Source organism: Diachasmimorpha longicaudata, chromosome 1, assembly GCF_034640455.1.
Source record: "Diachasmimorpha longicaudata isolate KC_UGA_2023 chromosome 1, iyDiaLong2, whole genome shotgun sequence".
NCBI lineage: Eukaryota > Metazoa > Arthropoda > Insecta > Hymenoptera > Braconidae > Diachasmimorpha > Diachasmimorpha longicaudata.
Window position 1 is genome coordinate 7189627 of NC_087225.1, and position 25421 is coordinate 7215047.

Sequence of the window (25421 nt, forward strand, 5' to 3'; positions counted from 1 at the left end):
GATTCAGGGTCTTGCCCAAAGGGAATCACGTCTCGCGCATAATACAACACTTGTTGCGTCACCAGCCCTTGAAGTTGAGAGAAACTTCAGGGGAAAAAAGTAAACCAAAAATTTTGCTCCATAAGTTTATACGGTGGTGATGAAATTCTAATTTTCCGACAGTTCGCAGGTTTTCCACAAAACTTCGGCAATTGCGCATTTTTTAGTGACTCACGGAGTCGACTAATTAGTCAGGCCATTAATTAGTTCTCTCATTATCATGAAATAAAAGTCAAATTACTTTTTCATAATTTTGCACGATCGATTTCTACTTCGTGTCGATGAAATTTCGTTGGGGAATGGATTGGACGGGAAATTGGAGTGGACGGGGGTGAGTCTTCATCACGTAATCGAACAAAAAAGGGGAATTTTTTTTCGGCTACTCTGGGGTTTTAATTTTCATCGTAGTCAATTGATAAAAGTGAATAGTCTATTTCGAATTTAAAATCCAATGAATGAAATTTGAGGAAGAAATTCATAAAATTTTGTCGTTTGTACTCACAATCAGAAAAATCCTCGATTTCAACTGAAAAATTGTGCCTCATTAAAAAAAAATTACCAAAATGCAGACGCCTTTTTGGGTCCTGTCTGCGACTACGTGATAGCTCCAGTAGCCAGATATGCCGGTGTATGGGGCATACCAGTACTGACAACCGGAGCCCAAGCGGATCCATTTCGTCACAAAGTCGAGCATTATCAGACACTCACGAGAATGATGGGATCGCATCGTCAAGTTGGTGAAGTACTCCGGCAGATACTCCAGGGCTTCGGCTGGACCACAGCAGCCCTGATTTATCACAATCACGCTATGGAGAGCAGCAAGGGAAATTCTGGATGTCACTTTGCTCTTGGTGGTGTATTCACAGCACTCAATAAGAGCTCGGTACATAAGAGTTTCAATGAAGAGACCAACAGTGCCAAAGACTACAGGGATCTTCTTACTTATGTTTCCAAGTCTGCTAGGAGTAAGTTTTTCATTTGAAGTTACGATGACACAAATTTTTGATTCATTTCGAAGTTGAGGATATTCAAGGACTTGCTCTTGCACGTAATTCAATGACCAATTTCTTTCTTCCACTAATCAGGAAAGTTGGACATCCATCGAATAAATTCATTCATTCATCTTTCGTATTCAGAAGAACTGAATCCTGGGGAAATTATCAGAGGAAAAATCCAGAGGAATATTCAGACGGGGAATTTTTTTTCCAGGTGAAAACAATCCTGTCAGTATGAATGTTTAACTGTGCTAGCAGAAAATTCATTTGAGATGAGTGAATGATTATTTCTTATCATCAGCACATTTTTATTGTAATTGCAAAAGTGCTTGAATATTCTTATACATTCAAACTTGAATTTATTTTGAAAATCAATGGAACACTCCAGAGAGTAAAGGATTTTCACATTTTAAATGTCCCAAAATGAATGTTTATCTCTCTAACATGAACAAAAATTTATAACATTAAACAATTGTCTCATTGAATGAGATACATGTCCATCTGATTGGTATTGCTCCTGTAAAAACCAATTTCTTGAAAATTGACGTCAATCAACGAAGATGTCATCAACTCGAGTGACTCGGATGGTCCATATGTTCCTCACTTGTACAATTTTCATTTTCTTTTCGTTATATTCTTATTCCTCTCATATCCACACGAGCTGGCCAATGAAACGTTTGAGAAGACGTATATTGAGAGCGATAAAGCACAAGGCAAGGGATACTAGAGATGTTATACCCCCTTTCAATCGCATCTTCCTCGGCTTCTTCAATTTTATCGTTTTTCTGGAAACACTTCTTTCCACCCTGATCATTGTTACACCTGCAATGCGGCGGGTACGTGGATGGGTAGGGTGAATTTTCCATCGATTTTTATTCTTAATGACTAACGGACGACGGACATTGTAACAATTGAGAGTACAAACAATTTTGGTTTCCCAAAATCGTTAAATATTATGGTAATTTTTAAGTTATTACAGTTCTACTGACATTTCAGTTGAATTATTCCATGAAAATTAATTGAAAATTCATTGAATTTTCCGTGAGATCCGAAAGTTAATCACCTTTTCCCTTGAGAAATAATTCAACATGATTTGCATGAGAATTTTTAACAATTTTTTAATGAAATTTCTATTTTTGCCAGTAGTGAATTTATAAAGAACATTTTCTCAATCAAAAAATTATAAAATAACATTAATTATCGGAAAGGCCTCCCTGGGGGCAGTTCAAATTTCCCGACTAAATGGAATCTCTCTTTGAAATATTCACCTCGATAGTTTCCAGGAACACCCATGAATGAAAAACATGTCCTACCTTATCTTTATGGAAATAAAACCCAATTATCGGCTCATAGGTCTCAATAATGATGCCAACAAATTCTTGAACACTGAAAGTTCTGATGAATAAATTCTGAGATTGAGAGGACAAAAGGGGCATGAGAAAAACTAGAGAGCTGGAGTTATTACTTAATAAGCATAAACTTGTTTAATTACACGTCCACATCCAGCCAGGAGTTGAGGGAGTCCAAGCGTTTGCTCATCCTTGGCTTTGAAATTTAACAGTCAGCAGTAAACTCATCGTTGGTTTTATCACCACTACGATAAGCTGTGATCTTCCTGTCGTTGGAGCGGCATTTCATATCCTCGTAGAACAATTTCATTAGGGCTGTATAATCCCAAATCTTCATGATAAAACAATAATGTTTTCATATTGCAACATTTTCATCTCCAGTTTCGCAGATTTTCCCAGTCTTATGATTCATAGGATTTTGTTTATCGGGTTTTATATCAATGAAAATATGCATTGGTGATAAAACAGAACAATTTCAGTGACTATGAAAATACTTTTTTTTAACGCATTTATACATTTTTTATTGTTTAAAATGGTGTGAGAAAAATTGGAGAAGATATTTTGAACAATCTCTTTACATTAGATATTTATTTATTGTCAATAGAGAATTTATGTGCATGGATGCAGTATTTATTTTCTACAATTAAATCCTATTTTCTATCATCTGTTCAAATAATTTATGAGGATTTCCCTAGAAAAATGAAAATTGAATTCGAAATTTTCGATCAATACTTGAATTTCGTTCACAAAATCATGGATTTCACGTGAAATTGCTCACAAGTATCTCCTCTATTTTTTTTCGTAGATCGTGAGATTGTTAACGAGGGTCTCGGACGTGTCTGGGGTAAGTCCCTGAGTTGCAAAAAAAACAAAATTGTTCAATTTTTGGTTTTCCCTAAAACTTGCTAGTTTCTTGCATTCTCGAATCCTCAACATCTAGTATTCCTTCCTTATTTTCATTTACCCCTTCTGTTGTCCTCCTCGCACTTCGCGTTGAATTTGCATCCGAAGATCTTCACTGCACGTATTCAACTCGTGTAGCGCCATCTCTCCCCCTCGACCCCTCTGGAGTCACAGTAGATTAACCCCGTACGGTGTCAGACTGCAAGTTTTACATTGTAAACGCTCGGGTTAATTCAGTTTGTATCGTCTTACTATAAATTTTTACAACACTGATATAACTCCCTGTTCACTGGCAAAACTTTCTGAGCACAAGTTGCAGAATTAGAGAGCAATTACATAGTTCAACCGTTATTTCCTCTTTAATTCGACCTATCCCGTTCTCTCTGGATTACGTTGCTAATTATATTTTTAAAAATCATGAAAATGAATAGGGGAAAATCTAGTTAAAGTACAGCCATTTAAACATTCCGTAAATTGCGGGTTTTAAGCGCTATTTAACGCCCACTCTGGGTAATTCTAATTAACTAAAGTTTCTCGGTTATTCAAAGAATTTATTTTTTCCACTTGAAAAAGTATTTTCAGAGTCACAGGGCTATTGATGAACAATTGCCGAATATTTATTCAGCGAATGAGAATATTTTTCATTTTTGTTCAAGCAATAAATTTTTATTTCTCAAAAGTTTGAATGATTTTCGTGTGTATTTGCATGAAGTTTATGTCACTGTCATAGTTTATTCATTTTCACGGTATATTCCTCAATTTTTCATTCATGTAAAAGCCCACTTCGTCGCTCGGTAAGATAGTAGTTGATGGATAGGTCAAGGATGTTTGTTTATGCGTAGTGAAAAGATGGAGAACCCTCGTCAACGTCTGGCATATATGTTACATGTATTGCACGGGATAAACTACAGTGGGGCCGACGAGTGTGGCTATACACACGTTGGAGGTCCAATTTACGGTTAACATCGGGAGTTTGGTATACCTCACGACGGGATTGCACGTTACTCAAACTTTATGTCCCATTTGACCCATCACGGTAGTTCGGTACGTACGTGTACCATGGGGAATGGGATTTTAGTCTTTCCCTTTAGGGAAAGGGGACTTGATTTTTCATTGTTGAAGGCTCAAGGATTTTCGCTTGAAGATCAACTTAATTTTTTCCTATTTAATGAACAATTCCACGGTTTTGCAATACTTTTATTGGCGCGAGGGCAACGATTGTGTATACTCATAACCATAAAAAAAAATCTAAACATTTTTCAGTTCAATTAATAACAAAGAAATGATGATCGTATCATTCAGAATGTTATGAAATTTTGGTCGCAACATTGAAATAATTTTTATTGTTTTATTATTCTTCGGTTGTTATGGACGTTATTTATTATTATCAGAGCAATTATGAGCACTGATTTATCTGATGTAAAAGTAACAAGACATTCATTCAATTTTTTTTTATAAATTGAAAGAAAGAAGATCTTTCGTTTTTATATACATTCATGCTCTTCATTTTAATAAACAAAAGTAGAAAAAAAAATCGCAGTAAGTGATGGAGTGGAAGATTAATGGACATCATTCCAAAGATCTATAACACATTTTCTTCATAAGTTCAGTCTATTTCCCCTTCACACTGACTTCGAATAACAATTTAGGTGTATCTATGGAGGAAATTCAGAGGCACAGCCGCAATATTTCTATGACGATTACTGGGGTGTGTCATCCCTCATCTCTCGAGTTCCAGGAGTTCTCAGTGGGTGGAAGACAGAGGGGAAAGTAGGGCTTGGGTAGTTTGAAGCATTCACGAGTGCCAATTGAATTATTCGAGGGCTGGAGTAAGAGACTCATGAGGCTGGCAATTGCTAGATATTTGCATTGAGACGAGGCTGCACTTGAGTGTACCTCTACCGACTTTTTATTGTCTAGTGAATCGAATCTTGTATCAATAAATCCAGGGAGTTCAGTGCCTTTGACGGGAAACAAAGACCTGGAGGAAAGGAAACTGCACATTCAGGAATATTATATATTTCGAGTGAAATGAAATTATAATCTTTTTTTCTAATTGAAAAATAATCCCTCGAGGAGTTGATCTATATTAACTTATTGTTTAAATGACAAAGAGAGCGAGTTAATTAGAATTTATAACATTTATTCAATAATCGTTATTCTTTTAGATTTGTAAATTTATTAGTAAATCAATAAATTAATAAATACAGACCGAGTGAGCTGGAAAATTCTGATAAAAAAGTTTCATTTACTTGAAAAATGTGCATTTTGTCTACTGGACCCATTAACCGGGATTTTATTACTTCTCTAATCGTTCAATTTATCTGATTCATTGCTTTTTGTTTTTTTGTCTAGTTCTTTTTGGTTCTTTTTCATTGGATGAGATGTGACGGGGGCGAAAGCTGCGTCTGGAAAGTTCGAAATGATCGACTTGAGAAAAAAAGTGAATAGATCGACTCCGTTCGTGTTGTCGTTTTATTCTCAATAGTTTTTTTTTCTCGACTTATTTCTCTCGATGGAGTTGTTCTCTGCTGTTTCGCCCTGCTCACACAGCGAATTCGGCGGACGGATAAGCGGGCAAAGAGATTGGATTTGTCTCGTCATGTGTGAGAAAAATAGATACCGCAGTGTCGTATCACAACGGATATTCCAAAGGTATTTCTTGCATTCAAATTCCATTCAATGTGGATCCATTCACGGGGAACAGTGGATGGGGGTTTCTCGCATCGAAAAATTCTGTTCAAGGCGACAGTTGGTGCTTCGACAAGTGCTAAGTCTTCTTGTCGCGGGTGGAAAATATTTGAATAAGAATTTTCCTCGCTTTACATCGCGATATGACTGGGGCAGATGGAGAGCAATTTTCATGTCAGGGAGAAGTTTTAACGATAATTCAATAGCTGACTTAGTGACTGATGAAATTCCAATTTCTTCGATTCAATAAACATGATTTTATTGATTATTTTTTATTATATTTTTATTTTTTTTTATTTATTATTATTTATATCCTTGATGTTACAAATGTCTTTCTTTGCTTCACATCCTCCCCAGCCTCTCTTAAAATCTCTTATTTTTTATTATAAATATTAATATTAGAAGTACTATCAATAATCAGCATTTTAAGTGAGGTGTTTAAGTTGCTTTTGGAGGAGAATAATGAATTCTCATGATTTGTATAAACATTCATGGAATAATGAAGAGAAAATTCAGTTCTTTTACTCACGTCTGCATAAATCTTGAGTCTTGATTGATGAAAAGACTCCAACATCTTTTTAAATAACACCAGAATGCTAGCAATAAATTTTTACCAACGAATCCACTAAAAATGCTAGTTCCATTTTTAGTGATAATCACTACAAATCGTTTTTCTCCTGAAAACCTCAGCATTGGAATTGAAGAAAGACGTATTCACTGGGTCGAGAAGCAGTAAACCAGTTTTACGATTCAGTACGTTGTAAATGTTTACCTAGCACCAATATCCAACGAGTTTAAAAAGACAAAAACTCGGACACTGGCGTCACGCTAGCTGTTAACGATTCGAATCGTACCTTACGAAAATACACTAAATTCTCGGTGACAAATACTAACATTTAATGAATCAATAAATGAATAATTTCCCTTGTGGGTTTGAGGTGGATTCTGGAGTTGGGATGAAGTTTTTGGGTCTTCATTGTCTTAGGTCACTACCACTACACTACAGTTTCTCGGATTTCGAAAGTCCTAAGGTCCTTCCGGAGGGTGTGACATGCCCGAGCTGAATTTCCATTAGGTATTCCAGGAATGTCCTGGAACATGGAGAATTTTCATGTGCTCCCTCGTGAATTAAATGGAGCTACCGGATTGATGAGCCGCAGCAAAATTATTCAATTGCCATCACGAATTCCTTTAATTGTTTTAATAAATGAATTACCGCTGTGAGCCACGTCTGATTCAACTGGCTCGCGTGTCACAGACACTTGATTAGGAATTAGGATTCATGGGGTTGAATCAGACCTGCGCTATGACAGCTGGCTTTATTCAATATCATGTACCTTTGTCGTCTGCAGTGGGAACAAAGACAAATGTCTCCCTTTGAGTGCTGCTACCATTTAATTAATCATTTTCACTTGTACTTGGTTAAACATTTATTTATCAAATTGGGAGACAAATTTGCTAATCTCAACTGTTTCAGGTAATCAACTGGTGGTTGACATAATTAATCATGTATTTTGAGGGTAAATATCGCCTGGCCTAGTATGGGCAGATATTTGAAGAACGATTTGCATATTTTATGCAATGTTTCATCACGAAGAAATGTATTTAATTGAAGAGCGTCGAGAATTTGCTTCGTTTCTTTAATGATAAAAATGAACGTTTTTGAATGTTTTATTTCAAATTTAGATATAAATCAGAAATAAATAATTGAGTAGAAGGCAAAAATCTAGACATGGATCCGCAGTAATTTGATATAGAGATTGCTGTAGTATCAGTGATGGGACCTCTGAAAATTGGCAGCAAATTTTCATAATTTTTTAGTCACTAATTTGTATTCAGTAACGTCTTCAAACTTTTCTTGAGACATTTTATTTTTCACATGATCTCCAGGAGATGATTATCTCGAATATTTTCTGCAGACCATTTGTTTGAAGAGCTTAAGAAATGGTTTGTGGAAAATACTCGAGAAATAAATTGTTTCTGGAAGGATTTACCTCCTGAAGAACTTCATTTTCGATTTTAATAAAGACAGCGCGCGTTAGGTTTTGTAACTGAGGAAAGTAGTTGCCTCGGAATCCGCTCTCACTCAGCGAGGCGTTGGGCCTTTGGGGAGAGTTGTTGGGAGTAAAAAGGGGGATTTAGGGGATCTAAGACTGAAATCAACACCTGAGGATCATTTTAGTATTAGAGACCTTCGATTATCGACAAATAATTAACGATTGGACGACGTTGCGGTGAATTAGAAGACGGAGAACAGCTGATACAAGGGTCGAATCGAGTATCCAACATTGTCGTCTTGGTGGTGTAAAACGGGTGATTATTTTTATCAATTAATGCTTTCAAAAGGAAAACAAAATTAATTAATCTATTAATTAAAAAGTAATTTTTTGGGACATTTTTACGATTTTTGCCGTCAACTAGCGAGTTAACTTCATCGACAAAAGCATTCCATTTGTTAATATCAATCGCCAACATAAAAAGCATAATAAAAAAACTACTTCCCTTACATATTAGTTCGCACAAACCCACAGCTGCGCGAATATTACTGCGCATAACAAGATGGTGGTTTGTAGTGAAGACGCCTTAGGCCGGGTGGTGATTAACGTGAGTGAAACCGGTGATTTAGGGACTCTAAAACCAAAATAAATAGGATTATTTAGGTATCGAATACTTGCAATTATCGTCATATAATTAACGATTAGACAAACTTGTGGGGAATTAGGCCGTGGCAAAAAGTGTGCCGAGCATCAAATCTCGTTTATCCATAGCTGCATTCTCTCAGAGCTCGAGTCGGATATTCAACATTAACATCGTAAAAGTCTAAATCAGGTGATTTTTTGTTAATCAATTTCCGCTTTCAAACAGAAAAAAAAAATACGGATGTGGATCAAAAATCATTATTTTCATCCATTAACTAGTTAATATTATCAACAAAATAAATTCATTGATATCCATCGCCAACGCTAGAAATATAGCAAAGAAAAAGTAGTCCCCGAGGGGGGGGGGGCGAGAGGGAGATTACTCCGCGTATTAAGATGGCGGATTGTAGTGACGCTGCGCTGCGTTTAGTTGTGTGCCAATTTTTCTGACAAAAAAACGTAATTTTGGCAATCTAAGACTGAAACAAACGTCCCAAAGCCATTTTTATATCCAACTGTTCGGTGTTCCTCAATCAAACGACTATCAAATGATATCCTGGGGAAGTCGACCGGTGTCCACCGGCATTTGTCGAGGATCGGACACTCGAAACGGGACTAGAACAATAGCCAAACCTCCACGTAGATTTTCGTGAGTGAGAAAATCATCTAAAACATACGATTTAATCATATTTTCGCGATATATTCGCAGTACATTCGATGAGTGACGGTAAAGTTAAATGTAGTTGGGCGGGAGGGGGGGGGGTGGGGTGATCTACATCAGATGTCTATCATGGGTTCAACACCCTCAAGTCTAGTATTTCAAAGACAGATTTTTTTCCCCCAACCTGTAAAACCCATTTTTCCTATCAACTTGCAAATGACGCCTTCTTTCTGTCTAGCATTTAATTTACCAAAATACTGAAAGTCCTTCAATGATAGTGCTTTCGATTTAAGCCTCTTCACAATAAATATTCCCAAAGCTTTCAGGATGGCTCGAGAGTACTCAGCGCCATGTCGCATCACTCACTACCTAAAGACAAAGGTCGAATCTCTCCGCCTCTCACTTGTTTGTATTCCCTCGGTGTTTGATATACATCTCAGTGCACTTTGCATTGAATTTCCAGTCGTCTAGTTAGAAAGGAAAGGATCCCAGAAACAATGGAAACTACATTCGAAACGTCATTTATACCTTGAATTATTGTACGTCTTCGACATGTGTAGAGTCAGCCACAAAAAAAAAACATGTGTCTGTCGAAAGGAAGTGAAAATAAAAATTGAACTGAACCATTTCATTCTGTTCGAAGAATTGCAGCAGAGGTATCTTGAGTATTTGCACTTCACATCGCCTCAATATAATAATGAATACCGATGCACCCCACAATATCGTGCGAGTGAGCAGCCATGAACTGAATAACGAAAAGTGGGCAAACTCGATCAGCTTGGAAAATCCACTTCAAAGTAAAATGGAACACCAAACTCTTCTCGAGCTCGATTCAATCCCTCTTTTACTCCGTACACTCAATAGTTTTTTTTACCCCTTGTATCGAGTTTAAAAGAATACTTATTTAACATCTTTATAAACTTCTTTCTCCAATCTCAACCATATTTTTATCGCAATAATTGCGAGGATTGTCATTGTGGGATTTTATCCTTCTGCTTTATATGTTTCAGTCGTTGTCATGTGCGCCAATTCTACAACGATACGAGAGATACTCCTGGCAGCTGAGGAGCTGGGCATGGTGGACTCAGGGGAGTACGTCTTCTTTTCGATTGAATTGTCATCGAGGTGAGTTACATTTCCATCTATTTTTAGGAGGAAAATTGAGTTTTCAGATTTATAGCATGATTACATATTGATTTAATTTAATTTTTAAAATTTCTGATATGTCAAGAGCTGTGGGATTTATTTTGAGTATTCAGTTATTATTTTTATTGGTTTAATAAGTCAAAAAAACGAGAGCTAGTAACATTTGTGATTTGCCTAAATTTAATTTAATTTATAACTGAGTATTATTTCTATTTAACAGCTTCTGAACAATGAAAACTCAATTTACACTCATATTTAAGTTTGCAAAATGTACTGTGCATGTGTTCTATTTACATATACCGAAGTTCCTGAATTTACATGGGACTGAACGTAATTTGTCTCTGAATGACACTTCACTTCAGAATTTCCAAATTTTAGAAATATTTTTTCTATTCCACCTTCCTCTCCGTGTGGCATTTGGTATTCTCTTTTCGGCATAATTTATCCCCTGATATTATTGGAGATTTGTCTAACAAATAAAATAGCCCGGAGATGCTTTAGAAAGAGAATATATCGGTCGAAAAACAATTTCTTTCGACAGGATGAATTTTCCTGTTACAAATGGCTTCTACATTTCACTCTAAAAACTCGAAGTAGTTCCATCCATAACTCGCGGTGGAAGTCTTCAATGGAATGTACAATAAAATTACCTCTCCCGACAAGACAAATGTAAAATACTTGTTACTGTCAACTCTAGTATCCTAATCCTCTTCTTCATAGAATTGGACAAAAATTGTGGAAATTGCCGTGAAGAGACGAGTTAAACATTGAGTGGTTGAAACTGTGAGTTAGCACTTTCAGAGGGTTTGTGTTTCCAGTTGATTCGATTAACCTAGGGGAGGCTGAAAGACCTTTTCCCAGGATTCCACGTGTCACTGCTCCTGCGTGATGCTTTTATTTATTCGTCACACGCACTGACAAATCTCTATATTTTAAGTGCCTTTCAATAGTTATTCTAGGGTGAACTTGTTGGAGATGGATTTATGCACATATGAACGTTTTATCGAATTCCTGATGAAATTCGGGAGAATAATTTCATTGTTTTTCGGTGTCTACGTGTTAATTAAAGTTGTCGGGGAATTTTTTAACGTCACAAAGGGAGTAATCAAGCTAGTTGAGATATAAAAATCCTTTGAAGAATCCGGGAGACATGGGTATTGAAAAAATAATCTCTCTGCATTGGTAAGTACTCCAATGACGTGAACAAAAGCTTCACGGAGACGCTCGTTCATAGATCATGAAGGCGGATATGCTCGTTCAGTGTCTCGGTCGGTTCGGCTTTATTATCAGAGTGAGGAAGACTTCAGTGGAGTCGATATGATTGAAATAGAACTATCGCGTGTCACAAAGACACTCCATCATTTGCTCGTGGTAGTCAGGCTTTATGATTCGAAATAGGTGTTTTATAGATGTAACTACTGAATCTGTGGTGTTATTTTTGGTGATGGCTTGTCTGATGGATAATTCAGAGACATTGCACTCGTGAATAACGCGACATTTTTGGAATCTATCTGATTGACCTTTGAACGAATCAAGGGCGATGGAGACATTGAAACACTAGGAATATTCTTGAAGCTTTTGGTATGAGGAACATTATGAAAATGTAGTTTCACTAGGGATATGATATTATTGATGGAATATATACACGTAATTTATGCTAAAGCGAAAAGCTTAAAAAATATATTCTATTTTTGTCTGTTTTCAGTGATAATAACTCAAAGGAAAGATGGAGAATGGAGGGGGATACTGATGAACGGAATGAGAAAGCGCGAAAGGCATATCAGTCTTTATTAACGGTAACCGCTCGGACACCAGATAATGAAGAGTATTTGAATTTTTCAAGAGAAGTGAAAGCACTGGCGCAAAGCAAATACAATTTCACGTTTGGCAGTAGTTTGTTATCAACATTTGTCGCGGCCTTTTACGACGCTGTGTTCCTTTATGCTCTGGCACTCAAAGAGAGTTTACCCGAAAAACCTGGTGAGGTGAACCTCGATGGTGGAAATCTGACGAGAAGAATGTGGGGGAAAAGTTTTAGGGGTGAGTACACGAAGTACTTGGCTTGTGGGCAGACATGATTTTGAATTATTGTGCAATTGGGTCTTGGGTGCGCTTTTGTTGAGGCAAACTGGAAATTCGTGGACGAAATCCCATTAGAGGAAATAAACTCATGAAATTTCAAATTTTATTGGAAATTCGATGCAGTTTTTTATCTTCTAATCAGAATATGAGTATTCGGCACCAAATTGTCATTAATTTTACTTCGAAATTCCTCATATCTTCTAATTTAAAGGAGATAAGTAGACTGAATATGAGGTTTTCAATTTTTTCATTCAATGACAAAATCCCTTGAAATTGTACCCAAAATTCTAATCAAATCTCAGTTATTTTAGTAAGAATTCAATGGGCTTCTAAATTGCTAGACATTACGAAGATAACGGTACCAATTAGAGTGACTTTTGCTTGAAATTTCAGACGAAATTATTCAAATTGTACCATTCTTCGGAAATTACTCAAAATTGTTCATAAAAGAATTCATAACATCTTCCATCATATTTATGGATAACTTTCTATTCAACCCTCGTGGCACTTGCATTCATCACGGCTTATCCACTAGGATTTACACAGGGGAAGGGGGGGATGATGGTAGAGTATCTGCCACATGTGGCAGAAAATCCAAAACAAGGAGTCACCCGGGCTCCCATTCCCCACAATGAAGAGAGAAAATATGTTACTCTTGGGGGAAAATGTTTCATGGCTACCTGAATTACATCAGGGAGCCCGAGATATCCGTCATTCTTAGTTGTTGCTCAAAAATTATCCACTAACATTCAATGTTCGGTATTAGGGTCATATATCCTAGCATGTTATTCAGAATGAAGATTTAAAAGGGGGAATGCCGTGACTGTATAGTGCACTATCCTTCATAAAGAAAAATGGTTTCTAGTTTTCAGAATGAACATTCTGAGTAGGGTCATTTGCTACAATTTTTTTTTATTAAAAAATTATTCAGATGAATTGTTGGGACTTCATGGAGACTAATATAAGGAAAATTCCATCATTTTATATTTTCGTGTCTGGGCTTATGAATTTGCTAGTTTACAAGGTTTTTTTATAACATGAAACTATTAGTAGTTGGGCACCCATTGAAGTAGGATTATTTAAAGTACGATAACATCCTTGAAAGTTGAAGAGTTAAATATATTAAATCTGGGATTACTCACATAGTTGTTAATGCATTTTCGTATAAATTCTAAAAAATAAACATGAATAATTTTTCCTAATGATATTTTCCTTTTGTTTGCATTAAAGGCATAACTGGGGATGTAACGATCGACGAGAATGGTGATAGACTTGCTGACTACTCACTTCTAGACATGAATCCTGAGACCTCAAAATTCGAGGTAAGTGAACCTCTCAAGTTCGATTTTATCTCCCTTCGTTCTAGTCGCCGCTAAAACCAAGATAACCACTAGGGGTATTTAACCTCCATATTCGTAAAGCTATTCCCATGCTCAAGAGTGTTGTAGAGCAATCAATTCACTTGAACTGTTTCATTCAGATCGTTGCAAATTATTATGGTGCTAATAAAACACTGGAGTATGTACCTGGCAAACGGATACACTGGTCTGGGGGTAGATTGGAGCCACCCCCCGACACACCTCAATGCGGATACGACGGATCGTTGTGCCCGGACAATAGTGAGTATTAATGAGGGATTTCAGGACGGTCTTTCAAACTCGGTTATGACGATAATTAGATAATTTGACGAATGAACGAACCCTCATAATTCATTCATTTCTACAGCATTGCCAGGATACGCTATTCTATCCATTGTTCTCAGCTCGATTGTCGTTGGACTTGTTGTCGTATCTGTCATCATTTACAGGTAAATATGATAATTCATTTTATCAGATTCTTTTAGAGTTGACATGAACAGAGCAATTGATTGTCAATTTTTTTTAATGAAAATATTGTCACATGCAATATTTCTGAAATTATGGCGAGAAAATTATTCAATGTCTGGGAAATATAAGAACTATTCTTGGGGTAAATGATGGAAAAGATCATTCTCGTGGTAGGTTCTTCAACTTTTATATTGCGGAGAAAATGTTGTGTATTTTTATTTTCATTGTTATTCTCTTCACGAAAAAAAACTCGGTAGCGCAAATCCTCCCCAATTTATTGTGAGATATTCGGATTCTGGAATCTTAGATTTCTGTCACGAAGGAGTCGCGTAAACGTATCTACACTTACAAGATACACGATTTTTTTTCGTGATTTCTTCGGACGAGGGCGAAAAAATTTGCAAAGTATTTCCACACCTCTATGGTGTAGAGAGAACTTTATAATTATTTCAACTAATGGCAGAATACTTCTTGGATGGATTCCGAGGATCAGGGCTAATTGTTATTATTTGAAAAATTTATGAAATAATAACGAAAAAAATGTTTAATGCGAGAAAAACTCAGGATTTATGGTTCATAAATAATCACAAGAATCCTCATAAATTCTCCATGTCTTATATCAGGGTGAAAACCTTTGAAGAATTCTGTTTTCATTTATATTCTCGACGCGAAAAACATGACTATTACTCAGATTAACTGTTAGCATTGAAAAAGAAATGATTTGTGACAAATATTTATTTCGTTGGGAAAAGAACTTAATTTATCACAATTATTCTATCGATTGAGACATTTTCAGGAATGAATTTTCTATCAGGTTTCAATTATGCTAATCTCCCTCTTGAAAGCAATTAGGTTCCATACGACCTTCGATGAATTTCATTAATGATAATTCATTTTGTCTAAATTTTTCATTTCCTAGAGCGAGAGAGATGAATTTCGAGTATTTGTTCATGTTGAGAATTGTTGAAGAGCGTCACTCAATGTTTCAATTAACATGATCATATTCTCAAACAATATAGCTGACATAATTTAAATTTAATGAAAGTTGCATACATAAGGGTAATTTCACTCTGATTCCGTGTGGTTCTTGTTGAAACTTGTGAAGTTGAGATTTTTTACTGATGTTCCTTTGGTTATTGATCGGAGGGTATCTACTTCCGGAACTTTGTTATGGGCGACAGGTGCTTTTTCCACTTTTTTTCTCTCACATTTCTCAACTTCATTTCTAGGCTGTTTCTTTTGCACCAATATTAGCGATATTTTCTCATTACTGTTGGCATCCGGAGACCGAAGTGAGAAGTGTGTCATATTTCAAAGAATCAAATTTATTTCTCACTTTGAGTTAGGACTTCAAGAATGCAGCTACAGAGCTGTGGGGAAAGGAATATTGCGAGCTCTCAGACAGCAATTTGCAACTTGAGGAGTAGGAAAGTAGTGGGAGGTATTTTCAAATACTTTAGTGTAACTAAATGCTGTTATAATTGTCATAAAACACGTACATGTTGGGACTTAATTCGTCGTATTTATTCAGTTGAAAGTGTTTCGATGTTTCGGTGAAAAAACATTGTACCAAGAATTATCTCGTATTTTCACATGCGCGAAAATAAATAATAAAGAGGGGAAAAATTTAATATTGGATGCCGAGCTCTATCCCAGTAGTCTGGAAATTTCCGTAATTCATCGAGTAATAACGAGCAATTTTATTCTCCGTACGGATCATAGTTGATGCCGAATATCTTTGAAACAAAGGGAAACAAATTTCGCAATTCATTTATCCCGGAAAATGAAGCAGTTTAATTTCGCCGTTTGAGTAATGAAACAAAAATGGAAGCAGATTATATAAAAATAATATAAAGAGAAAATGAGGGTAGAGATAGTAATCGTTTTAAGAATAGTAAATAATTCTCATTAATTTATTCGTTAATTAATGGAGGTCACCGAATTTTCTCTCGGTTTCACATCCGTGGAAAAATAGAGATAAAGCGTAATATTGGATGCAGAATGATTTCCCTGGGCGCTAGAAATTCCAGGAATGTGTCGGGTATAAACGGGAAAATTTTATTTCGAAAGCCGGCGAAATTTCACAGTAAATCATGTCCAAATAAGCGGCAAACATTGGGGACAAGTGGTAGAAAAATTAATTGATGAGAAAACAAGAGTTGACATGGTAGTTGCAGGTGGCAGTAGAATTCCAGATGAATGTAATTAATTAATTTCATAATCGCTGGAGGTGACCGGAATGTATGTCTATATAATAAAGCAAAAATATTCATTTATGAGTGGAGAATATGTGTCTAATTAATAATTAGTCTTGAGAGAAGGGAAAATAAAATGGGCAGTTGATAGAATAATTTACTGACGAGAAATTACAGTTGCTATGACAATTTTCACGAGAATTACATATAACATGTGTTAATTGATTCATTAATGGCTCTACGGGACCGAATTGGATTTTGTTTTCATATCTTGGAAAATGGCGATGAAAATAAACAGATGTCAAGGTATTTCCACAGGTTCTAGACACTTTTAGTATTGCATGGTGTATAGATGGAAAATTGTATTTCCCCAGTGGACATCACTCAATACTAAATATCCTTGACAGAAGGTGAAAAAATTTTACAATCGATTGATACCGGAAATGAAAAACGTTTAATTTCCCTGGGTAAATGATGAAACGAGGGGGACGCGGACGAGTGCAGATGATAGAAAAATAAATTGACACGAAACTAAATGTTGAGATGGCAATCGCTTCGAGAATAACAGAAAAAAGTCGTTAATTTGTTCATTGATTACTGGAAATGGGCTACAGGAATTGCGAGGAATTTCGATGTTATCAGTGCAGTGTAGATACACAGATATACAATTATGAACAATCGATTAAGATTTTACGGTAGTTCTGCGTAGACACTCACCTCGATTGGCTTTAACTCGTACATTTGCTATGGGATTTTGCGATACACATAACTAGGGCCACCTGGGTGCATTACATGTGGGGTAAAGTGCGAGTCTATCCAACATGCACTACGAATAGGGTTGAAATACGGTAGTGGAATTAATTGCATGTTCTGGGAGATATTGCTGGGGGATATGCATTTGCACGGTGACTTTTCGTGTTTGTGGAGTAACTAAAATATGAAAATGACGACTATTCAATGTGATTGGTCGATCGAGTTCATAGAATGCAGTCACTATTAAATGACTCTTTCATCGTTCCCCTCAAATTTTAATGATTTGTTTGTTGTGAAAATCAAATGTTTTGAACATGTGGTAATTATCATACAAGTTTTGGATTCAATTCTAGACGTTTTAATTTAGATTAACCCCCATTGTAGTAATATTTTTTAAATCTTTGAATTTCGAAAGCTTTTGACTTTGGTGAGCCCACGTTAAATTATCACAGAAACATTGAAAAAAAAAATTCTCCTCATTTCTCTCGTACACCAGTTGATAAGTGAATATAAGCGTGACATTTCCAGAGATTTGATTTTTGTACCTTGTTCACACGTTGACATTTTCAAGATTTATGTCCCTCAAGCCCGAATAAAACCTCCCGCCTAGAGGGAATCTACCAAGAGATGATAAAAAAGCTCCTCAGATGTTCTCCATGCACAGAGAAATAAAACTCGCCATTTATTTCCAATGTTTTTCTTCTCATACCCGGGGGCAACAGTAACTGCATCCAATGACAGGATCAAATGAAAAAGCCATAAAAGTAACGTCCAACAACGTCAAGATCCCCCTGCATTCCCTCGTGAAAACGATGAATTATCAGTCACGAGACTTTGAATTTCATTTCTGCAATTCCGGTGGGGACATATCGATAATGCAATGAATGCCGGTGGTGTGTGCATGTAAATCAGATTAATGCATTCCAACCTGCTGGGGTTGGATTCTGGGAACAACGTGAATTTATGAGGCAAATACTTTACTAATATTGAACAAACATTGGTACTGTAATTAATCGCCAGAATAGGTGGTTTTTATAGATCTTCATAATTTGAAGGGTGAGATTAACAGGATTTTATGATTAAATAAAATAACCGCATGTCAGAAAATTTTAAAAATTAAAGTTAAGCTCTGATTAAAAATACTTTCACTATGAAATTGAAAATTATGGAGATAAATTTGGTTCTATTCGTGACGCGAAAATTCACCAGCGGATTATGTGGTTTGGATTTTTTCATCCTTTGACGAGGTGTATTTATGCCCCGAGGGAAGCGGAAAATTTTAACATCGGAAAATAGGGTAAAATGAAAAGGGGCGGATGAGTAAAAAATGTTTACCCTCTTGAGTCTACATAGATATATCAGTATCATCGTCTACATTCGTTTTCTCATTCACTATTTTTTCCTCCTCAGGCATTACAAGTTGGAAGCAGAAATCGCTTCTATGACGTGGAAAGTGCATTGGGAGGATGTGATTGTCATGGCACCGAGAAAAACAAGAGGATCCATGTATTCACTCACTGGGAACAAGCAACGTGGAAGTCAGCTGGTAAATATTGTTCTGGTCTCTAGTTTTCTATACTCCAACTTTCCTGTCTCATATTATATTTACCATGAGGAGCAGAATGTGGGAAAAATTTATTTGATAATCAAATTCTGTGGAATACTTTGACAAAGGGAGTCACCAAAGGCTTTGCCTATTAAATTTTGCAACGAGATGAATCTCATTTTTATGCCCCAGAGACACCATTTGGTTCTCAACGACAGTCGAAAGGTGTGGGGTATAAACATGAAGCTGGGGATAATTGTTTTTCCTTTGTACACGATTTTTTATTTATTTTCAGACTATTTACTCTGATGACAATATTAGTCTCGCTGGAGGTGTTGACAGAAATGTCTACATCCCAACGGCTATTTACAAGGTAAATAAATAGAATTTTACTATTGCACTGATGAAAATTTTTATCATTTTTTTTATCGTGTGAATAAAAATAGAGCTAAAAGGAATGCAGTGCGAGCATTTCCTGTCTTCTCAAATAGATTTTCTCGTCATTTTCTTGTCAGCTTTACCGTCTACCTCCAGCTTCCGTTACGAGATATTTCATCTCTTCACCGGACCGATTAAGGCCTCCTCCTGTCGAGACATTTTCCTCGACTTTGCCAATTAGCTTGATTTAATATCCTCATGAAAAAACCTCGAGGAAAAAGTTGCGAAATGAAAATATTAAATTGGAATTTTTCATTACAGAATTCTAAAGTCGCCATTAAACCAATTCCTAGAAACAAGGTGGAAATATCGAGGCCATTGTTGCTGGAGCTGAAAAGGGTTGGTAACAAATTTATCGACTTATTTAATAAAATACTACACATATTATATTTTCATCTTACCACACAGACTGTGATGGACGATATCAACTTATTTTCTGACATTGTGAAAATGTTTTTTCGTTGGTCTCGGTTGCATGCGACAGGTAGTTTTATTCACGTGGATGGTCGCTTTGCTACTGTTACAGATGAAGGACCTTCAGCACGATCATTTGGTGAGGTTTTACGGTGCTTGCGTTGAACCACCACATTGTTGTCTTTTAACCGAGTACTGCCCCAAGGGTTCACTCCAGGTCAGTTGTTATAATCTCATGTCAATAACTTTTTTCTTCCGAACGGAAGCAATGGTATGTTAAGAAGACAGATTTTTATGCAAATTGTATTACATATATTAAACCAATTATACTCAGTTGTGATTTCCTTTCCCGTGATGTTCACGTGAGAAAAAAAATTCCAGAAAAATTTTCTATACAATGTCTCCTGTGAAGATTGCAATCGGTAACAATTAATTTTGAAAAAATAAGAACGTCTGTCCTGTCAATGACCATACAGCCATTCCATTGATCTTTATTTAGGAAACCTTGAAGGAAATTCTATCCAAAATTCTATAAGCACTTCCGTTTGCGTTTTTCGAAATACATCGAAATTAATTTTCTTTCCTTTTTCTACAATCACATTACATTGAAAAATACCAAAAATTGGAATAATATCTTATTAATTCCTTTCCTTATTGCATCTCCCTCTTTAGGACATTCTGGAGAATGATCAAATTAAGTTGGACCGAGTCTTTCGAGGTTCTTTGATCCACGACATAGTTAGAGGCATGGCATACCTTCATGCCTCTGAACTAAAGAGCCATGGCTCTTTAAAATCCTCAAACTGCGTCGTCGATTCAAGGTTCGTTCTCAAAATCACAGATTTTGGTCTTCACACACTGCGAAAGCCGTATCCCAACGATCCAGACGATGACAAGGATAGCTACGCCCACTGGAGAAGTAAGACCCAAATCCCTAAATATAATCCATAAAATATTCCCCATGTTTTTGTTGAGTACTTACACATCGAGAGAAAAATTATCTCATTCGGAAAAAATTGCACGTGGAAAAATTCAATTTTGACAGAATATTTCCCTTTGAAAAAAATCCATGCTGTGACCCTTAGCTCGGGGTTCGGAAAAGCCTTTTTGATCATCGCGTTTTTTTTTCGTGTCTGAGGGCTTTGTTGGGGTTGCGGGTGGGGTCCACTAACCCGGAAAAGAACTTCTTCCGGCGGTTTAATTTCTGTCCGTGCTGCATTGTTGCATATTATTAACATTTACACGTGTGTACCAGAATGATTGTGTTTGCTACTCATTCCAAATCTTGATAAATTGCCCTATCTAATTCTCGCCCGTTTGATGTAATTCTTCGAAAGAAGAAATTAGAAAGAAAAGAAATAGTAGAATGAGCGATTCACTTAATTATTATTTCATGCTGTGCTCTTTGATTGAATTACCGGAATGATACTCGTAATATGGAATAATCCTGAAATAGTAATTGTTCTTATATTCATGAAATATTATTTTCATTTTCTCCTGCTCAGTGAATCTTCGCTGTCGTCTCGTTAATATTCACCATGAATTCATGGTGTCAACCAAGAATTTCAAAAAGCCCAATGAACGTTGACAGTCAGACGGGAGCGATTGTGTTTCCAAAGTATTTGCTTTCCTCTTAGATCTCCGAACTTGAATATCCCCCTAAACTACTAAGGGTACTAAGCTGAAACTTTTCTCTTCAACTAACATTTCCGAAAACTTGTGAGGGGCGCAATAATCCCGAAAACACCTAAAAGAAAATACAAAGTAATTCTCAAAGTATTATTTTTTCATTTCTCAGAACAACTCTGGACAGCGCCCGAGTTGTTGAGAATGGAGAGGCCACCGCCTGAGGGTACTCAGAAAGGAGACGTCTACAGTTTTGCCATAATCGTCCACGAGATCGTGGTGCGCCAAGGGCCGTTCTACTTGGGTGAAGACAGAAACTACTCTCCAAGGGGTGAGTGTCTTTCTCACTTTCAACTGTACTTCTGTTTGTATCCCTCTCCTCACCCTTATTATTACTTTTTTTTTGCGGTATCTCTTTCCTCGACTCGTTCAGTGAGACTCTTGAGTTACTCACTGGGGAGTCGTTTGATGCGACGTATCCGTTGTTGCATTGGATGCAACTACGTGGAGATGCCACTACTCCCGGTGTACCTTGGTTTAAGGGCCCTTCAGATAAATTGATATTGGCGGTTTTGTGGTATTGGAGGGTGCTCATATTATTAACGCTAGTTTGCGAGTAAATACGGAACTGTGGGGGTTATTTTATGATCGAGATTGAGACGAAGTTTTTTCCAAATCATATCAAGCGGTTTTTACGCATTTTTCAATTCAAATATTAATATTCATAAGAAATTGGGAAATTTAATCATACCTCCAACACTGCGATAAATTTTGCTAAAAATAAAATAGATAAATATTTTTTCTTCATAATCAATCCTTATTAGCGAAAATGAAGTTTCCCTCTCAATGAATTATTCATTAAAACGAAAATTTCGCAAAAAGTAAAACCTTGTACCTCATTTCTCTATTTGCGCTCTTAACGAGAGTCATTTGAAGTCAGACAACGTCGTTAAACTTCCTGTCGCTCGGTGGGTTTCTACCATCAAAATTGAGCCTCTTGAACTCTCACTGAAAAACCCACCCATTATGCAGTCCGCGCAGTGAGGAACAGCGAATTCATTCCCATTACGTGAAATGAAAAAAAAAATTCTGTTTATTTTTCTCTATAATTTTTTTCATCGAAATGAGGGTCGAGAGGCCCCTACGAAATTGATAGCGTTAGTACAGAAACCAAAATTTCCTTTATACAGTTCTTGACTCGTGGCTTTGATGCACTCAGGCCTTTCAGTGTGCTCACACCACCCTAGATATTATCCAGTTCTCTTTTCACATTTTTACTGTGATCATTCATAGACCGACTATCACGTCTCGAAGGTAGTTGACATGCTTGTGTAGATTGTAGTCTTGTATCTCATGCCTTGCGGCTTTGAGAGTAAGATGGGGATGGGGAATAGATGGCACATTGAAGTAAAAACACGTTCGATGCCGATCGGTAGTAAGTAACCCTCGTAAAAGCCAATGGGACACGTGTAGCACGTCAGGGACATCTAAAAGGATGAGGGAGTCTTAATCAGTAAGTTGGGAAAAGTATTCCGGTCATCATTTCACATCGAAAAAGCTTCTGAACGCGACCTGAATTTCTCGGTTTGACTCGTCTTCTCAATGAACATCAATGACACTTTTTTTAGTGCATCTCTTTCTATTCAATTGCTCATGTCTTTTGGCTCCTTAAATCCGCTGTATAAATGCAAAGTACTTTAAAATTTGCAAGTTCTTACAATATCGGGTTTGGACGTTCAGTATAAATCTACGAGGATTTGGTATTTCACTGAGGAGATGCGTAATTTTGCGTTTTTCATATGAGTATTACATGATTCCAGTTATGAAAATTTTTGTCATATACATGGAAACGACATATTCCATTTAAATAGTCGGAGCAATATGATTATGTTGGAAATTTCAAAGTTGGTATTGTCACCACCTGAACAATCATTTATATTCCTGGTACTCATTCAGGTCATTTCGTGGTTTTCAATGATTTAAGACTTTTTAATTAGTGGTAATCTGTCGTGCATTAAATTTTTGCATGTTAAAATTGCTGAAAACCGCGAAATGGTTTGGGAGAACGGGAGGAATTGGAGTAATGTAGTGAATTCTTGATTTCATTAAAAATTTTATGACGTCGACTGCGTGCGACTACCTTCGGAAAAAAAATTCTCCAATAGTATATAATATTCTGAAGTTCGTTATATTATATTCTGAAAATTTGATTAATATGAGGGAAAGCGTGATAATCTATTACGTGTTTAGTAATTATATATCTGGCGTAGACTATCTTATGACGTCAATGATGATGTTTAGGTGATCCTCCTGCGAATCGGAAGGATTCCCTGCTGGGGGTGCCTTGTCACCCTATTTCTTTTTTAAAAAGTCAGTCACATCCTTGCAATCTCAAAGTGATTATGATTTTCTATCAAAGTGTCATTGGCAATAGAGTCCCTGCTGGCGGTGTCGTGGTAGTCGATTCTTTTGAGAAGTCAGGAGCAGCTCTAGCTTCCGGCCTTAAAGTGATAATTATTTTCTATCAAAATGACATTTGCACTACAACCCCTGCCGGGGATGCCGGGGCAGTAAAGTTTTTTAAAGTCAGGAGCAGCTCTGGCTTTCGCTCTCCGAGTATTTATTATTTTCTGCCAAAGTGACATCTGCGATAGAACCCCTGCTGGGACGCCTGTGCACGTTATTTTATTTCAAAAAAACAGTATCACCCGGTTTGAAAAATCGTTGTTTTTGAAAGGCCCTCTGCCAACTCTCTATTAAACAGTTGAAATTGAGGAAGAGCTAGGTTCGACGGATGTTAGAGGCGAAAAAAAAATTCTTCCACCCTCTGAAAATTCTTTGGGGATGTTTCTAGAATTCAGACTAAAATATTCAGGGCTGAAGGCCCTCGGGCGAGAGCCAATGACTTTTTGTGAATTCGGTGAAATAAATAAAATATTCTGGATCTGCGATTCCTTCTGGAATATAATGCAGAAATCCATAATACGTTTTTTCGATACCGAAAGATTGTTTATCCGATTAAAGATCATTTTTTCCGTGCGATATTCATCAACTCATGATTAGAAAATTTTTACGTCGAGGGGATAAATCAAATGTCCGGAATTTGGATTAAATATATTTTTTTAAAAACTGCATTTAGGAGCAAGATGACTCAATGAGGCATTAAAATTCGAGCCTCACTGGCACCTGGTATTAGCCAAGATCCCCTTCGAGGACGTGGGTGGCATAAAATCCCAAAAATCCTTAAATGTAAATTTTATATTACGGCAGGACCTGTATTGTACACAAAAACTATTCTCGGGGTCTTTTCCATGTTGATTTGATTATTCTAGAGGTCGATAAAAATATCGAAGTATTTTTCATACGAAAATGAAACGCGAAGTTGAATCGATTGAGTTATCCGAGGTGAAAAGCGATTTTTTTTTTCGCATCCTGCCTTCGAGAGACATTTTATCAGCTCGCAGAAGTAGATCGGATTTCCCATTCCACGTCGGTTCTCGGGGCTTCGACACAAAATGCTATTACATCTGTGGAGGATGATGAAAAATTTCACATAACGACTACTCATAGCGTACAACGTCAGTCTAGATACGAGAGAATTGTGGGTAAATGAGGGATCGTTGAGATGCAATGCTCTCTCACTATTGTAATTATGTCATTCACTTAATTCTTCAACATTAATTCATTCACACAAGACTACCTATTAAAAATGTATTTTCTCTAAAAAAAAAATAATAGTGAATAGATTTTTTTATCTTACATTTATTGTAAGAAAGCTTAGTCCAAGTGCGAAAAAATAGATTTGTATTCGAGTCATCATTTTATCGCGACACTTCAGATTTTTTCTTTGAATTCGTATTAATTTTTAATGAGATATTTGTCTTGACGATCGTCATCAGAACCTCAGAAAGATGCCCAAAGAAAGGGCATAAGTGAAAGTAGAAAAAAATCAACTCGAGACGAAAAAAAGTGGAAGCTGAAGATAACAATAGTCAGCATTGTAGTCTCATGGGATTTTCGTTCACCTGGGGGATGCGAAAGGGCGCGTGAACTTGGTAACTTTATGGCAGACTAGCTACATTATAACGTCGATGACAGTGTAACCCGTGAACGTGCTC

The 25421-nt window shown here is 36.6% G+C and overlaps 1 protein-coding gene across 4 annotated transcripts in view; it reads left to right on the forward strand.

Annotated features, from left to right (window-relative positions):
* Positions 1 to 25421, forward strand: part of LOC135164642 (atrial natriuretic peptide receptor 1) — an 80135-nt gene that overhangs the window by 21558 nt on the left and 33156 nt on the right. For 3 of the 4 annotated variants that reach the window (XM_064125190.1, XM_064125198.1, XM_064125208.1), the window contains 12 exons: positions 609 to 1004; positions 10288 to 10402; positions 12129 to 12463; positions 13736 to 13827; positions 13986 to 14124; positions 14231 to 14312; positions 18690 to 18825; positions 19121 to 19198; positions 19525 to 19602; positions 19790 to 19894; positions 20350 to 20596; positions 21476 to 21634. In XM_064125190.1, the coding sequence (XP_063981260.1) occupies positions 609 to 1004; positions 10288 to 10402; positions 12129 to 12463; positions 13736 to 13827; positions 13986 to 14124; positions 14231 to 14312; positions 18690 to 18825; positions 19121 to 19198; positions 19525 to 19602; positions 19790 to 19894; positions 20350 to 20596; positions 21476 to 21634 (1962 nt within the window). The remainder of the gene's footprint in view (positions 1 to 608; positions 1005 to 10287; positions 10403 to 12128; positions 12464 to 13735; positions 13828 to 13985; positions 14125 to 14230; positions 14313 to 18689; positions 18826 to 19120; positions 19199 to 19524; positions 19603 to 19789; positions 19895 to 20349; positions 20597 to 21475; positions 21635 to 25421) is intronic. The other variant, XM_064125216.1, reaches the window with a different exon arrangement.